Raw genomic sequence first — 18784 nt, forward strand, 5'->3', positions numbered from 1 at the left:
ACAGATATAACATTCTACTGAAGCCTGTGTTTCATATAAATAGACCGATTGCCTGACACTGAATTATTATTGACTATTGATCCTGTTTATTTTTCCCAGCACCTCCACCCATTCCCCCGAAAAGTATTCCAGCCACTCCGCCTAGAACTGCCTCACCCTTACCAGCTGGTGTGGGTAAGCAACTTATTGTTGTCTATTTGTAAATGACCACCTTATTATATAGGGCTGGGTACATTGTATGGAGTTCCATATGTTAGACTTCACACTACAAACTGATACAGAAGAAGGACTTAGCTTTTAAGAGCTTACAATTTAGAGGTTAAATATGTAATAAGCGAGAACATTTAGGGGTTGTGAGCTTGTAGAATGGTTTCTTGTAGCAGGAACAGTAATAAGAGAGATGTGACTTTATATGGAGGGGTATAGTGCTGAACCTTATGGTGGCTAGGCAACAAGTTTCTCTGAGCAGGTAAGTGTTCTTGTAGTGACAATACTTTTTTTTATCTGTAGATACACTGGCTAGGCTATACATTGGGCAAGATTTATCATGAGGTGAATGCCACAATTGGTTGTAGGCTCTCTCATTTGAGCTTCATTAACTCTCTCGCCAATTTAGAGCTGGCAGATGAAACTCACCCGGATTCATTCAACCAGGGTGATTGAAAAACCCTACTCTCATGCAGATGGTTTTGTGAGGGTAGGGGGGTGTACTTGCATAAGCATTAGCCCGTGCAATGTTAAATATGGGCAAGAAATGCGCCCCTCAATCTGCATTCAAATATGGACAGGTTCACAACATGTTGTTGTTGTTATTATTATCAGTTATTTGTAGAGCGCCAACAGATTACGCAGAGCTATAAACATATGCACTATACAAGGTAACATTTATAGGGATCTTATAGGTAGAGGGACCTGCCGAGAGTTGCACTGTTGTAGTCAGCTCTTATAAGGGTAATCTACAAACAGCTGCGCTCCTAGGCTTACATGCTAAGGGGTTTCAAGGGGATAACAAAGGAGGAGAGGAACTAGGGTTAGGAAAGGTTAGTGTTGGTTGTATGCATCCCTGAAAAGAAGAGTCTTTAGGGAGCGTGTGAATCCTGTCTGCTCGCAGATTGATAAATCTTGCCATTGTCTCACAGGAATGAATGACATTTTGGCAAATGGACCAAGAGGGGTCAGAGTTGTTAGAGAGAGCAGTAAAAAAAGGGATGAGGATTGCAAAAATGGCAAGAAATTTGGTAGCCCTCGTTATTTACTGTGGATAATTGAATAATTTCTGGTTAATTTAAACGGTCAACCGTTGGATGCAACCTCAACAGCATGGTTACTAGGCTATTCTCCTGTGCTTGCAGGTGCCAGTAAAGCTTTTTATACTGGGTGTTTCCATCTTGGAGCTTACGTATTCAGTACACGGTGACTGACAAATCATTGCTATTGCTAGCTTTCCTTCTAAATACAGGGAGAGTCCACTGCTTCATTCATTACTTGTGGGAATACAGAACCTGGCCACCAGGAGGAGGCAAAGACACCCCAGCCAAAGGCTTAAATACCTCCCCCACTTCCTCATCCCCTAGTTATTCTTTGCCTTTCATCACATGAGGTTTTGGAGAAGTGTCGGATCATAGGCTTTTACGGAACATACAGGTTATTTTCGAGCTGCACAGTTTTCTAGAACTGACGCGCTTTTCTTAGCGGGAGTGAATCCTGCATGTTGCACCACGTGACCGAGTGTTTCCCATTTCGGTATTCCTGACCGTGCGACTGTGGAGAGGATCCGTTTTTCTCTGTCTGGCTCATAGGAGGTGATGAGTGCCCCAGCCATTTGGGGGTGTAAGGTGCCAGTTGTTGTTTTTTACCATAATCTACTTAATCGAGTTATGGAGGATTCTGATATTGTAGAGGGGGTTTCCTCTGATTCAGATTTTGATACCTGTGTTTTTTATTAGGAGGTCAGGGTAACACAGCCCTCTCAATAATGTTCTGTATGCTGCAATAGAGTGTTCTCATCTTCCCATGTTGGAACGTTAGAGACCAATGAGCCATCCGCCTCTCAGGATTCGGCATCCCTTAAGGTATGTTCCCTTGCATCTACTGTTCCTACACAGGTGGTGGCCCCGCATACCATTACTTCTCCTGAAGGACGCCTTTTTCCACCAGCGGTAACTGCACGGTTTTGTATGGCCATTTCTCTGGCCTTAGCACATTTGCATCAACATGCTACGTGCAAGCGAAGACTTAATCCGTGTAATCCTGCCCAAGGTCTGGCATGTAAGAGGACTTTGGTATCTGATCAGTCTTCTGGGGATGCGATATCCTCTGAGGCTTCAGAGGAGCTACCTCTAAGATTGGAGCCCCCGGATGTTCCGACGGAGGTGAATTTTGCTTTTAAATTTAGAATGGCTCGTCTACGTGTACTTCTGTGAGAAGTTTTGGCAACATTGGAGGATCCTATTTCTGATCTGTCAGCTAAATATCAGTGTGCTGATTCAGATAGTGAGCTTGTTTAGACCAGGGGTCCCCAACCTTTTAAGACCTCAGGGACCACTAAACTCACATTTTGGACCACTAACATTATTTTTTTTTAAAAGGTACAAGCCTCTGTGTGTATATATATATATATATATATATATATATATATATACACACACACACACATATACACACGTATACATACATACACACACTTAGGGGCATACTTATCAAGCTTGATGGAGCTCGCTGGAAACAGACCACTGCTCCATAACAATTCCGTCTGCTCTGAGGCGGTGGACAGAAATCTACAGAAATCAACCCAAACGAATACGATCGGGTTAAATGACACCCCTGCTAACTGCACCCTTATTTCAGTTCTTTTGACAGACTTGCATTTTAGCCAATCAGTGCTCACTCCTAGGAAACTTCACGTGTGTGAGCTCAATGTTATCTATATGAAACACATGAACTAACATCCTCTAGTGGTGAAAAACTGTCTGCATTCAGATTAGAGATGGGCCTCAAGGTCTAAGAAATTAGCATATGAACCTCCTAGGTTTAGCTTTCAACTAAGAATACCAAGAGAACAAAGCATAATTGGTGATAAAAGTAAACTGGAAAGTTGTTTAAAATGACATGCCCTCCTCTGGGCCGATATCCTTGAATTTGAAACACATTTATATTTCATAATCACCTCAGATAGCTATTGTGAAAACACAATCACAATACTCTTCTCTTTTGAAAAGTGAGACACCTTTCTAAATTTCGAGAACTTAACCTTTACGTTTTTTCTTTGATGAGTTTAGGCATGGGTCTACGATACTCTGAAGGAAGCATGATTTAAATAGGGCATGTCATTTTTTTTTTAATTAAATATTTTTTATTGAGACATTCAAAAGTGAGTACAATGTCATAAAATTGAAGGAACATGTATACAATATAACTCGAGTTTCGATTAAAAGATATTATACATGTACGGAAAAGCCATGTTACTATGCTTGAAACTTATGGCTTTTCCGTACATGTATAATATCTTTTAATCTAAACTCGAGTTATATTGTATACATGTTCCTTCAATTTTATGACATTGTACTCACTTTTGAATGTCTCAATAAAAAATATTTAATTAAAAAAAAAATGACATGCCCTATTTAAATCATGAAAGTTTTTTCTAAAGACCTCTGCTCCATAACCTGTCCACCTACTCTGAGGCAGCGGACAGAAATCAACCCGATCGAATACGATCGGATTGATTGACACCCCCTGCTAGCGGCCGATTGGCCACAAATCTGCAGGGGGCGGCATTGTACCAGCAGTTCACAAGAACTGCTGATGCAATGATAAATGCCGACAGCATATGCTGTCGGCATTTATTGATGTACAGCGGACATGATCCGCTATATCGGATCAAGTCCGCTCGCACCATAATAAATAGGTCCCATACTGTACATAACTAGTATAACCATAGCTAAGTTTACATTATGTATATATTTACACATTTTTAAGAATTATTTTTTAGAATTAACTAACTGAATGACAGAACTTTGAGAATACTTCCAAATGACAGATGAAGGGTGAGTGCCAACTTTTGAGATTGAAACAGAGAGGCAGAAAGTGGGAAAAAAAGAATTATGTTTAAAAGGACCACAAGACTTTCAAGTTACCTCCCCAGTTAGGAATTGTTCAAAACTACTTATGATCATGGACAGACATTGGAGTCATAAATTAAGTTTATATCAGAAAGCTCTCAATATGGATGTGAGCTAACCACGACTGACTGTAATTACTGTAATACTGGTGGGATATGGCTGATCTGCTGGATGGCAATTTCTGTAATACTGGTGTGATATGGCTGATCTGCTGGATGGCAATTACTGTAATACTGGTGAGATATGGCTGATCTGCTGGATGGCAATTACTGTAATACTGGTGGGATATGGCTGATCTGCTGGATGGCAATTACTGGAATTCAGGTGGAATGGCTTTGTGCGCGGGACAATTATTAGAATGAAAAATTAATATTTAATTAAAAAAAAGAACTACTACAAAGAGACAGGTAAAGGGGAGAAAAGAGAGAAATAGTTTTTTTTAAGCTTTTCTTTTTTATATACTTTAAATACACTATTTCAAGCCAAGACTATACCAACTTTGCTGGCTTTAGAATGGAAGCATCTTCCTCTGAGCAGCGCGCCGGGCGGGAGGAGTTAAAAATACAATCTAGCTACACAAATTGCCCAGTACTATGCAACGTGCGTAGGGAGATTGTAATTTAACTCCTCCTCTGTCGGTTTTCACTGATGTCCAGCCAGGCACTGTAGGGCGTTGCTGCGCGACGGGGGTGACACCATCAGAGGATATTAATTCCTGCCTGATGGTGTCAAGGACCACCAACATCTTCTCGTGGACCACCAGTGGTCAATGTACCACTGGTTGACGACCGCTGGTTTAGAAGACTGGAGGGATAGTGATCCTATTCCTTATCGTCTTTATATTGTTATTCTTTGTTTTTGTATCAGATTCCCAGTTCAGAGCTCTTGGTGAATTGTGTCACTTGACGGGCGGGCCCTATCGGTTTCACTTTCCCTTGGGCTATCTTTTGTGTACGCTTGCCTATTTTCTTTTCTAATCCGGTTAGGATAAGTTTTTATTTTCCTGTTATTTTATGGGTGTGAGATTATGTTGAAGCTCTTCTTAGGAAGACTTTTCGCTCTGGGTTTCTGGTATTAGTGATTTTTATGTCGCAATTGATGGAATCTTCCGGTGGAAGTTCTATTAAAGAAAAAAATAATAAAAGGTTGTCTCTGGTCGGTGGTTGTTCCCTCAATATGTCCGAGACCATATTTAAGCTTCAGAGCTTCTATGTTTCTGTTTATTATTCTCAGTTTTCTGGCCCTGCTAGAAATTTAGAATTTTCCGTTTGATCCTTGAACAGATATGTTGTATCCTTCATATCGAGCTGGTCCTGGTTGGGTATAGTTCTCTCTGTTCTTTTGCGGTTTGTACAGATAGGTTGTATCCTGACTAGCAGGCTGTCCCTGTTTGGGTACTAGTTACCTCTCTCTTTTTTCTTCTCTCAAGAGGTTATGTTCGGTCCAGAGGAAGCCCTTATATCCTGGAGGTCAGGCTGGTCTTGGTTATATCGTCTTGGTTGGGAGTCTGATATTCAATCGCATGCAGTCCAAGTGGCCTACGAGTTAATTCCCTGCTTTGCAAAGCTGTGCCTTAGAGTTTGAATTCTGCAGTGGCAGTTTTTGTTAGGAACTAGTTTCGCCTCTCTTGAGGAGGGGAGGATGGGGGACTTTTTGGAGTCCATTTCACAGGGGTGTACCTCCCCCTCTATTGGTGCTCCATAGGGGTTCTCTTTGGCTTGCTATGCTCTCTATGTAGAGCTTAATTTTTCTTCCTCTTGAGGGTCGATATACGGTTCTCTCTTCCCTTCTCAGGGGGGATGGATATTTTCCTATCATGTTGAGGATATCAGGGTCTTAGGGACCGTATTGTTTTCATAACCTCATTCTGATCCTAGCTTTCTAGGATCTAGGGGGGGTTTTCTATACAGTATCCTGTTTCCTTTGGGTTCTGGTGCTCCTATTTTGGGCGTTTCTGGTTTCTCCATCGCCTGCTAGGAGTTTTAAAGAATCTCTCTTGTCCTTTCCAGTGATTTTGGAATAGAGTTCCTGGGGGCAAGCTCTATCGGTCCGGTGAATAGTTTATCCACCCAATAACCAGGGAATTGGGATTTTGAACCCAACTGCAGCTGATTTAGGCTCCTGGGTGGTTATTGATTCTGTTTGATTTCAGACAGGAAGTCTCCTAGGCCTTTGGAGTTAAAATACTCTATAGGCTTGCCCTGCTGTTTCCCTTCAGTCCTTCATTGGTACTGTGGGTGGGGGATATTTACAGTCCAATTTTTCGCTTGGCATATTCCTATCTATTCCAGATTTTAGAGATTCCGGTTAGGCTGCACGGTCGCCTATCTGCAGTATATCTTTCCCTATTCCGGGAAATACCTTTGATCTACTGGGGCAGTTTGGCTTATCTCTTCCATAGATGTGGGAGAGTGTCTTCTGGGTTTCCTTCTGTTTTCTCTTTGAAGTCTTCGGTCACTCTTTCTACTCGGAGGACCTGGTCTTCTGAATTTTTCAGTTGGGTTTTTCTGATGTAGATCCTTTGGCTGACTCTGAAAGTTCAGCAGGGGGTCGAGGAACTCTTCTTTGGTGTGTCCTTTGTCAGATCTGTACCTTTGGTGGGATCCGCTCTAGGTCTGGGTGTTCATGCCGATCCTAGTCTTATCCTTTAGGGGATCGTGGTCAGGGATTCTTACGTAGATCTCTGGATCCTTTGGTGGGGGGGAAGTTTATTCTTCCTTGTTCCCTTTGACTATATCACATCGCTGGGTTGATTCAGTCTGTCAGGGGTGGGCATCAGGGTCCTTATGCTCCCTTTTTTGTGCTACGACTCGTTTTTGTGGTTGTTCTCCATTATGGGTGCTTCTTATTATAGAGTTTGGGCAGGGTCTTCACCCTTGGTATTTTGGTGTATCGTGAAGGGTGTCTTCGGAGGGGTGTCAGTCCTTCCTCAGCTGGTAGCTGGTCCCTCGTTTCCCTTTTTAGGTTGACGGCCTTCCCCTCCTGGTTTGGTGGGGGGGTGTTGGTTCTCTATGATTTTATTTTTCTTCTTGAGGTTCGCTCTGGGCCTTCCAGGGTGTCCTGGAGAAAGGGTATTAGCCAGTTCTTGATAGAATGGCTAGTTCTTAGCCTTAGGGTTAACCTGGCTGTCTAACAGACGTGCGTTTACAGCTGGTCTCACCTGTCGCTTCTGCCTGGATATGTGGGCTCCTAAACAGATCTAGTTGCCTGTTTCTGTTCCTTTCTGAGGTCATGAACCTTGGTATTCATTTCTTTTGCTATAATGCGTCCGGCGGTCAGGCAATTTTGTTCCAATTTTGTCCGTCAGGACTTTAGACTTCTTGTCTAGGATTGCATTGGTTCTTTGAATCGATGCAGCATATGGTCCTTGAATTTGTCTATTCCTTGACCTGTTACCTTTAGCCAGCTGTAGTACCTGATGGTTAGCTTAGCTGTCTAGCAAGCGGAAGGTCCGCAGTTTGATTTCAGTCTCAGCTACTTGCACCTTGAATGTGTGCTCGCAAGTTCCTGGAATATCTATCCAGGTTCTAGTATCTCTTGCAGTCGTGTAATCCGCCTTCCTGGGTCTTCTTTTTAAGGAGACTTTTTCTTCGGGTTCTGCAAGGGGCTTCTCTCCCCTTTTTTGTCTGGGATCGTCTGAGGTCCTCTCAGTCTCTTTAGCATATTCTTTGTTCTGTGTTCTTCCTATGAAAGGGTACGGTGTTGAGAGTTTTGGTTGTTCTCCTTGTTGAGTTCAGGGTGGAGTGTTTCTTCGCCTGACCACATAGTCAGCGGGACTCTCGTCTCCTCAGAGGTTTGTGTGCTCTTTTTGGGATCAGTGATTTTGTGTAGTCTCTGATGTGGGTTCTTGCGGTCCTAATTGTTGGGCAGTTTCTTGGTCCTGCTCCTTTTTGGGTCTTTTGCTGCTGTTGCAGCAGTTTTTTGGAGTTCGGGAAAAAAATTCAGGCTTTGGTGCCCGCAGATGAGCCGCTTTCTTGTTACCCCCCCTCCCCCCCGTTAGCATTCAGTGTCCTCTATAGCTTGGGTATTGTTTTCCCAAAAATAATGAATGCAGCTTTGGACTCTCCCTGTATTTAGAAGGAAAACAAAAATGATGACTTACCAGATCATTTCCTTTCCTTCAATACAGGGAGAGTCCACAGCTCCCGCCCGTGCTCTCCGGAGGGCAGCCGTAAATTTATAGTGTTGTTCTTCTGGCACCTTTTTCACCCTGATATTTCTCCTACTGTTCCTTGTTCCCTCGGCAGAATGACTGGGGGATGAGGGAAGTGGGGGAGGTTTTTAAACCTTTGGCTGGGGTGTCTTTGCCTCCTCCTGGTGGCCAGGTTCTGTATTTCCTAAAAGTAATGAATGCAGCTGTGGACTCTCCCTGTATCGAAGGAAAGGAAATTATCTGACAAGTCATAATTTTTGTTTTTTTTCACAGCTTTTTAGTGGGCACAGAGCAGGAGGTTTACATTTGTTAAGTTACATAACATATATAAAAAGTAGACGTGCATTTGGAGATTTTGAGTGGCTCCGAATCTAGAAGAAGGCGGTTGCTCCCGGCATTAGTCTCTTTTCTGAGCCGGATTTCTTCTGAAAGTGCAACACACTAAGGTCTGGATTTGCGCAGATCTTACAGTGTTGTACTTTCAGAAGACAAAATCTAGCTCCGAAAAGACCCAAATGCTGCGAGCCAACTCCTTCTGTATTCAGGCATCCGTAACCTCAGTGCACATGTCTAATAAAAAAAGCACATGAATAATAAAGACCATGCAGCCACTTCAACAATGTAAAACCATAGTTGCCAACATTTGAAAAAAATTTCCAGGGACACTTTCCAGCTATCAAAAAGTTCCGCCCACTTTGCCAAACCCAAACACTTTGCCAAGCCCCACCTATTTATTATAGTGTGGAATATATATATATATATATATATATATATATATATAGTAATCAAAGAGAGAGCACTCACCGTGTGAAAAAGTCCAAATTTATTTAGGCATGTGTAAACGTTTTCAGGGAGTTAACCCGTCCTCAGACAAGTGACAAAACAAACAGTGTATAAGTTACCAGTGCTACTATTTATGGGATGGTGTCAGAACGCCGATAGTACCCGCGGGAAACCGCCATCAGCAAAACCGGAAGTGAACGTCAGCGCGTCATCACGTGGGACGTTTTTGCGCCGGGCTCCAGCGGCACATCATGACATCATCAACGTATGAGTGGTGTGCAATCATATTGTGTAAACAAACAAACATTGGTTGCTATGGTAATATCCAATGTGCCACATGTGACATTGAAACGTGAATATGTGATGCATGTTAGAATATCGTACATGTATATAAAAATAAGGACTAGAGTATATAACAGAGTATATACCAGATAGGTCGTCCCATGCAGTATAGACAATATCCTAAAGATATTATATGACTGGCCTAACAGCTACTTAGAAAAAAATTTGTTGCTATGACATGTCTATTAACAAAAGTGGAGACATATTAACCTAAATTCAGAAAAACAGTATTTGGAAAAACTATATGGGATCTATCGATTATTACTATCCTGAGTGTAATACTCATAGAGTTTGTAAGGACATGAAAATGGGATATATATCCATGGAAATAGGCAGCCTGAACTTGCTATATCTATGTAGGCCTCTCTGTTATATAATTGTATATTTCGATCATTAGTGTATAGATATTGAATTAAGAATACTATAGAATCCTATGAACTTATGTTATATCTATATAGTAAAGAAATATATGGAAATATATAAAGATAGGCAAGCAAACTACAAATAACAGTGCCAATCTAACTGTGTATTGAGCCCGTTAGGGACTAGGGTGCCAAGTTCATATGTCCATCTGGCCTCTCGTTGGAGGAGGAGTTTTCGTCTATCCCCTCCGCTAATCTGTGGGGGTACATGATCAATTAGTGTGTATTTTAGATCTTTAACTGTATGTCCCTTGTTTAGGAAATGCCTGGCCACTGGCTGATCCGATTGTTTCTTGTCTATAGCCGTCCTGATCGCTGACCTGTGGTTGGCCATTCTCGTGCGGAGATCGTCTATTGTTTTGCCTACATAAAATAGGCCACAGGCACAATGTAATAAATAGACCATGTATTGTGTGGTACAGGTTAATCTGTATTTATGATAATATCTTTTTGTCCCATGAGGGTGAGTAAAGTAGGTTCCCGTAATTAGACCGTTGCAAGTTGTACATCCCCTACAACTGTAGCATCCAGGTTTTCCCTGTAACCAGTTGGTTTTCTAGTAACTGTGAATCGGATCAGTTTGTACCAGGCTATCCCTGAGCAATCTTGCTCTTCTAAATCCCACTTTAGGGACTTCCATTTTTGTAAGTGGGAGATTATTACCCGTTGTTAATATTTGCCAGTTTTTCTGTAGTATCCTAGATATCCCTTGTTTGTCCTGTGTGTACGTAGTCACAAAGGTCATAAGGGTACCAGCTTCAATCCTATTCCTGTTGTCTTCGTCTGTCAATTGTAGATCTGATTTTTTTTAATTCTTTAACAGGATACCCTCTGTTTTCAAATCTGCTTTGCATCTCATTCAATTGTTCAATAGTGTTCGTATATTCATTATTGTTCCTTTTGACTCTTTTTATTTGCAAGATTGGCAGCGCTTTTTTGAGAGCTGGTGGGTGACAGCTGGTATAATGGAGCATAGAATTACGATCAGTAGGTTTTCTGAACAACATGGATTGTAAGGTTCCTTCTTTTTTGTAGAGCCTAAGATCTAAAAGATCTACTGTTTCTGTACTATAGTTGATTTTAAACTTCAAGGCTGAGCATATTTTATTCAGTGTCTGGTACCACATGAGTAGTTCTTCTTCTGTGCCCCTCCATATTAGTATCAGGTCGTCTATGTACCTTTTAAATAGTACAATCCTGTAAAAACTAAATTAAATGTACAAAATGTCCAAACTACTGTTAGGAGATTGGAAAAAAGCTTACCAGCTGCTTGTCAACGCGTTTTGGCCCAGCTATGTGGGCCTTTATCAAGTCTTTATGCGTTGACAAGCAGCTGGTAAGCTTTTTTCCAATCTCCTAACAGTAGTTTGGACATTTTGTACATTTAATTTTGTTTTTACAGGTTAATATTAGTGATGGAGGTCTAAGACCAAGAGGACAACCATCTCAAGATTTTCACCATCAGGATCACCACGTCACTTCTCACCACCAGGAAACAAGTTTGTGTTCTCTTTTGTGTTTTACACTTGGATTATAACTTTGAGCAGGATTGTGACACTTATTTTCACTCATATTTTTATTTTTATTTTTTCCTTGGATACTTTTTACATATTGTCACTATTTTTTGGTTTGATACCATTGTGATTTTTTACGATTTTTTTATAATTTTTATATTTTTGGACATTATTTTTCATTTTTAAACACAGTTTTCATACATACTTTTATCACTTTGTCACACAGTTACATGTGTGGTCTAGACCTCCACTAACCTAGAGGTGTAATCAACTGTTAGGTGGATCCACCAGTCTATTTGTATATTTGCATATTTGAGCAGTCGCATAAATTGTTTTTAGTTTATATTCATTGTATATTTTATATTCATTGTATATTTTATATTCATTGTATATTTTAATTCTAATTTTAATTCTAATTTCAATTAAATTATGAAACTTTTAATATAGATAGTTACCAATCTCATTGCACCTGCCTTTGGCGCTTCCGACATTCTACTATTAGATCCTTGAATAGCTGTGTATCATATTCCTCAAAGTCTGCCATAAACAGGTTAGCATAAGATCGGGCCACATTGGACCCCATCGCCGTCCCTATAAGTTGAAGGTGGATGTCCTTTTCAAACTTGAAATAGTTGTAAGTCAGACAGTATTCAAGTAACATCAGTAGTACATCTGTGGAAGGTCCTACATAGGGGTATCTTGATAGTTGATGTTTGACCTCTCTTAAGCCTAATTCATGAGGTATGGCGGTATATAGACTTGTTACGTCAAGAGTTACTAGTAGATCATCTTCCCCTATGTTATCCAGTATTTTGCATATTTCCAATAGGTTGTTAGAATCTAATAGGAAGGAATTCATCCTTCTCACTAGTTGCTGTAGGTATGCATTAACAAAGATAGCCAGTGGTTGGAGCATGAATTGTATAGCCGATACTATGGGCCTACCAGGTGGGCATTCCAGAGATTTGTGTATTTTTGGGACTGTATAGAAGACAGGAAGCCTGGGATATGGGGTCTTTAAATAGTCCAATTCATGACTGGTTATTTGTCCCTCCTGTTGTATTATGTCCAGATAGTTATCGATAGTTTTCTTGAAGGTCCTAGTTGGATCCATAGGGAGTTTTCTATGCACCATAGTGTCTTCTAATTGGGATAGGGCCTCCTCTGGATAGTCCTTACAATTGAGGATAACTATGGCCTCTCCCTTGTCCGCCTCCCGTATGATAATATCCGGATCCTTGGCCAGTGTTTTCACTGCCTGGCGTTCTATTTTGGAGAGGTTGTTATAACCTGTACCTTTGTTTTCCCATATGTGATTTTCCAAATCCTTCTGGGTTAATCTCTGGTAGGTACGGATGCTGGGATTGGTGCTTTGAGGGTCAAATGAAGATTTTTTCTTGAATGTGGTACGGTCTTGGTTTGATGTTGTATCACCAAAGTATTCCTTTAATTTTAGTTGCCTGTTGAATTTTTGTAGATCCACAAAAAGGGCAAAGTGATCTGTACCACATGTGGGTATAAAGGTAAATCCCTTATTTAAGACCCTATATTCCGCATCCGTAAGTATCCTGGTGCTGAGGTTGACCACTATATTCGTGTCCTCTTATTGGGGGGGGTTTGGCCTTTGTGGCCCCCTGTTTAGGGTGTGGCTGCGGCCTCCCCCGTTTTTTGAACGTGTTGTTACACCTATTTGGTCATTTTGTTCCTTATTCTCTTCAATAGTGGCCTGTTTCTCCCCTAGACTGGGGGACCACAAAGGCCAAACCCCCCAATCAGAGGACACAAATATAGTGGTCAACCTCAGCATCAGGATACTTACGGATGCTGGTACCCGTATGACCTTTGTGACTACGTACACACAGGACAAACAAGGGATATCTAGGATACTACAGAAAAACTGGCAAATATTAACAACGGATAATAATCTCCCACTTACAAATATGCAAGTCCCTAGAGTGGGATTTAGAAGAGCAAGATCGCTCAGGGATAGCCTGGTACAAACTGATCCGATTCACAGTTACTAGAAAACCAACTGGTTACAGGGAAAACCTGGATGCTACCGTTGAAGGGGATGTACAACTTGCAATGGTCTAACTACGGGAACCTACTTTACTCACCGTCACGGGACAAAAAGATATTATCATAAATACAGATTAACCTGTACCACACAATACATGGTCTATTTATTACATTGTACTTGTGGCCTATTTTATGTAGGCGAGTGCTCTCTTTGGCCTTCTTGTACATATCGAGTGGGACGCACCCCGGAACAATATGGTATAGTGAGTGCTGGACTTTTGCACATATATATATAAAACAAAAAGGTATAGAAGAAATGAGGTAGTATGCAATATAGCCAGTAGGAGACCTGCGCCAGGTTTCTATATTTTTAGTGCTACTTAGTAGATCACTATTATAGCTGTTGCTGATCAAAAGATTAACTTCTCTATTAACAGAAAGTAGTTTACATTTTGACCATTATCTTTACACCTGATTTATTCTTTTGCAAAAGGAATTTTTAAGTTCTAAGATTTCAATAGATCAGTATATATCTTATTTTACTTTAAAACTCCAACGGTGCCTTGCACAGATAAAAAAAAATATCTACTGTTGCTTATTTAAGCTTATACATTAACCCATAACAACCTAAAAGTATAAATACAGTGCAAACTTAGTTTAAACGTGACAGTAGAAGGTAGACAGCGCTGCAGAAAGATTCACACTATATCGCATTTATAATGACATTGAAATAAAGGATTTGGCTGAATAAACTGTGAACCTTGTGCAAATTAGATGAATAAAAGGAAGGAAAGATCATGAAACATAAATACAAAGACTAACCTAAGCAGATCTGCTTTCCCAGAGCTAACTACTGAAATGTCACAGTTTGCAGCACTCAGCTGTGACCAAACAACAGTGACAAAGGGAGTGGGCAGTACCCAATAGTGCAATACTGATAAAGCTCAGCCCTATCTCACTGTCCTCTAAACTAACTGAGTTCCACCATAACAGTTATTCACTCACCTCACTACAGCTGCTAAATACCCTGCACAGATCCTACCAGCAATTTCACATTAGGTTTCAATAGTAATTAATTCATTCTCTATCAGGCTTAGATCATCTGTGTGATGCCTGTGTTAGAGCTGAATCAGAAGCAGGAAAGTGATCACCTCTGTAAACAAGCAGGCTGCAGCTACCATTCAGTTCCTGCTATGCTTCTTCACATTATTGACAGTGACACCTGCTGGCGGATGGAATTGCAGCAAAATCATTTTTTTTTTAAAAAAAAAATATGAGGAAGAGTGCAGGGACAGTCCGGGACATTTAAATGGCAGGGACAGGGTCCCTAATTCCGGGACTGTCCCGGCAAAAACGGGACTGTTAGCAACTATGTAAAACTCCCAACGCTAACCAAAAGTGCACAATACAGCTTTCAAAAAGCCGTCAATATCACTGACCTGTGAAAGCGCAACGTTTCTGTCAAAGGGTATAAGAATACCTAAGCTCCAATATGGCAATGCCCAGTATGAACTCCACTAAGGATTAAGATAAGAGAGCAGCTGCGAAAAGAGTGGCAGACACCGGAGGAAAAGCTATAGTATTATGAGTAGTAACCATGCTATTGTAGGTGTACCCAGCAGTTTAATGTCCATTTTAATTTTGTGTTATATGTCTCTTAAATGAATAGATGGAAGGTGTTCCCTTTTAATCACGTCTAAAGGTTGACCTGCCCCAAATATTTTTGCTCAACCATAGCATCATTATTGCATCCCTGTCTATCTCATGGGATGTCCTTGAGAGTTATTTCCATCTAAAAGGGAGGAGAGTCCACAGCTTCATTCATTACTATTGGGAATTAAGAACCTGGCCACCAGGAGGCCAAGACACCCCAGCCAAAGGCTTAAATACCTCTCCCAATCCCCTCATCCCCCAGTCATTCTTTGCCTTTTGTCACAGGAGGTGGCAGAGAGGAGCCGAAGATTCGGAGGTCTCTTATGGAGTGTAGTACTCATCGCAATGGGACAGGAGTTTTGAGTAGCCCTATAAGGCTTCTCAGTGAAGGCCTGGGTGAAAGTTAGAGTCGGGAGATGCAGGGAGAGTTCTCTTTTGCGAAACCATCCCGACTCATATTAACAGCTCCTACAGCAATCGGTGTTGACGAGCTTCGCAGACTGCTTTCTTCTCTCAAGTCCATGTCAGGAGCGCTGCTATGACCTGTCACACTTGAAGGGCCGTGTTCCTGTTCCACGGCGTGGATTCTGGTAAGATTGTTTCATTTTATACACAATGTTAACATAGAAGACAGGGTCACAGTGTGACGCCTTTTATCTTTACAGAATCATGGGTTAATATTCCTGGTAGGGGGATTATTGAACAGGGGGGGTTTATACATGATATTGTTTACTGTGTCATTGCTACGCTTGTGCGGGATGAGACTCTGGCAATACCTGGAGCTATCAGGTTCTTTTTCCGGGAGTTTTTGCGCAGCCTTTTTTTGGTGCGTTTTCTCCTTTAGGCAGGGGCGGTCATGCGAGGCTCCCGCATGACCAGGTGGGGCCTCTTCACTTCCGGTCTAATCTGCGACAAAGGAGACAAAGCGGTTTATGTAGTCCGGCTCATATGAGGGGATGAGTGCCCCGGCCATTGGCGGTTATAAAGGTGCCTGTTATTTTCTCTTTATTCTAATAAAGCGCAAACTATGGAGGATTCGCGTTAGAGGGTACTCCCTCTTTAACAAAGTCTCATACCTGTGTTTATTGTGAGGTTCCGGTAGACTTGCCTGCCCAATTATGTTCCACATGCCTTGAGAGGGTCGAGACATCTAAAGCTAAAAGAATGTCTAGTACCACTGAGCCGTCCACCTCTGAGGGTTCTCCGTCCTGTCCCGTGAGGTGCGTTCCCGAGTTGAGTCCCCTATTGCACATGCAGCGCCCAGGGGCCCGACTGTTGCTCCTTCGGGAGAGATTTGTTGGCCGCCAGATTATGCAGATCATCTGCAGACGGCGGTTTCCAAAGTGATACATGCCTTACGACGTTCTGCTAAGCGCAAACGTAGGGCCTTTGAAAGCAGCCAAGCTCAGGATTTGTCCATGTCGGAAGCTCCTGCGGAGTGTTTCGATTACGAGGCCCACTCCGATACTTCGTAGGGGGCCCCTTCTGGGTCGGAATCCGCGTCATCTAAAGCTCCTGCAGAGGAGCCTGGCTATAGGTTTAAGATGGAGAATTTGCGCTTCTTACTAAAGCAAGTGCTTGTTACTCTGGAGGTCTTGCAGCAAAAGCTTCCGGAGGAACCTTCTATCCCTAAGCTAGATAACCTTTATAAAGGCAGGGTTGTACCCCAGACCTTCCCGGTTCCTATAAAGATGGCTAACATTATCAAGAACGAATGGGCTCAATTAGGTTCTTCCTTTTCCCCTTTTTTCGTCCTTTTAAGACACTTTTCCCCATTCCAAAGGCTCAGTTGGAGCTGTGGGGGACCATCCCTAGGGTGGATGGGGCTATCTCCATGCTCGCTAAGCGAACGACTATTCCCCTAGAGGATAGTTCGTCGTTCAAAGAGCCCATGGATAAAAAGTTGGAGAACATGCTGAGAATCCTTGTGGCTAAAATCATGGTCGGCGGACATGACCTCTAAATTGAGGTTGTTGTCCCTGCCTTTTCAAGGAAAGATTCCTGGACTCGATCATATCCACGGTTATGTGAGGCAAGGGTGCCTTCCTACCCCAGGATAAGAAAGATAAACCTAAAGGATCTACTTTTCGTTCCTTTCGTGCAGACAGGGCCCAGCGTCAGCAGCCCGCCGTGAAAGCAGACCAATCCAAGGGAACTTGGAAACCTGCTTAGTCTTGGAACAAGTCCAAACAGAACAAGAAGCCTGCCGAAACCAAGTCGGCATGAAGGGGCGGCCCCTTGACAGGTCTATGGACCGAGTAGGGGACAGGTTATCTCTATTCTCTGAAGCCTGGTTGCAGGATGTTCAGGACCCTTGGGTTCTGGAGGTTGTTTCCCAGGGTTACAAGATAGTGTTCAAGTCCTTTCCACCCAGGGGCAGACTCCTCGTGTGAAACCTGTCATCCAGGCCGGAAAAGAAAGAGGCCTTTCTAGGATGTGTGAGGGATCTTTTCTCTCTAGGTGTTATCGTACCAGTACCCCTTGCAGAAAGGGGTATAGAGTATTATTCAAATCTGTTCGTAGTTCCAAAAAAGGAGGACACGTTCCATCCGATTTTGGATCTGAAATATTTAAACAAGTTTTCTCCAACATAGGTGTGTCCGGTCCACGGCGTCATCCTTACTTGTGGGATATTCTCCTCCCCAACAGGAAATGGCAAAGAGCCCAGCAAAGCTGGTCACATGATCCCTCCTAGGCTCCGCCTTCCCCAGTCATTCTCTTTGCCGTTGTACAGGCAACATCTCCACGGAGATGGCTTAGAGTTTTTTAGTGTTTAAAAGCTGGCAGCTGTGCCAGATGTTCAAGCCTTTGTTCAGGCTCTGGTTAGAATCAAGCCTGTTTACAAACATTTGACTCCTCCTTGGAGTCTCAATTTAGTTCTTTCAGTTCTTCAGGGGGTTCCGTTTGAACCCTTACATTCCGTTGATATTAAGTTATTATCTTGGAAAGTTTTGTTTTTGGTTGCAATTTCTTCTGCTAGAAGAGTTTCAGAATTATCTGCTCTGCAGTGTTCTCCTCCTTATCTGGTGTTCCATGCAGATAAGGTGGTTTTACGTACTAAACCTGGTTTTCTTCCGAAAGTTGTTTCTAACAAAAACATTAACCAGGAGATAGTCGTGCCTTCTTTGTGTCCGAATCCAGTTTCAAAGAAGGAACGTTTGTTGCACAATTTGGATGTAGTTCGTGCTCTAAAATTCTATTTAGATGCTACAAAGGATTTTAGACAAACATCTTCTTTGTTTGTTGTTTATTCTGGTAAAAGGAGAGGTCAAAAAGCAACTTCTACCTCTCTCTCTTTTTGGATTAAAAGCATCATCAGATTGGCTTACGAGACTGCCGGACGGCAGCCTCCTGAAAGAATCACAGCTCATTCTACTAGGGCTGTGGCTTCCACATGGGCCTTCAAGAACGAGGCTTCTGTTGATCAGATATGTAAGGCAGCGACTTGGTCTTCACTGCACACTTTTACTAAATTTTACAAATTTGATACTTTTGCTTCTTCTGAGGCTATTTTTGGGAGACAGGTTTTGCAAGCCGTGGTGCCTTCCATCTAGGTGACCTGATTTGCTCCCTCCCTTCATCCGTGTCCTAAAGCTTTGGTATTGGTTCCCACAAGTAAGGATGACGCCGTGGACCGGACACACCTATGTTGGAGAAAACAGAATTTATGTTTACCTGATAAATTACTTTCTCCAACGGTGTGTCCGGTCCACGGCCCGCCCTGGTTTTTTAATCAGGTCTGATAATTTATTTTCTTTAACTACAGTCACCACGGTA

The 18784-nt window shown here is 42.2% G+C and overlaps 1 protein-coding gene across 1 annotated transcript in view; it reads left to right on the plus strand.

Annotated features, from left to right (window-relative positions):
- SGIP1 (SH3GL interacting endocytic adaptor 1) overlaps positions 1-18784 on the plus strand; it is a 1342240-nt gene that overhangs the window by 782375 nt on the left and 541081 nt on the right. The window contains exon 13 of the mRNA XM_053693689.1: positions 100-174. Coding sequence (XP_053549664.1) covers positions 100-174 — 75 coding nt within the window. The remainder of the gene's footprint in view (positions 1-99; positions 175-18784) is intronic.

Source organism: Bombina bombina, chromosome 10 (genome assembly GCF_027579735.1).
Source record: "Bombina bombina isolate aBomBom1 chromosome 10, aBomBom1.pri, whole genome shotgun sequence".
Lineage (NCBI taxonomy): Eukaryota > Metazoa > Chordata > Amphibia > Anura > Bombinatoridae > Bombina > Bombina bombina.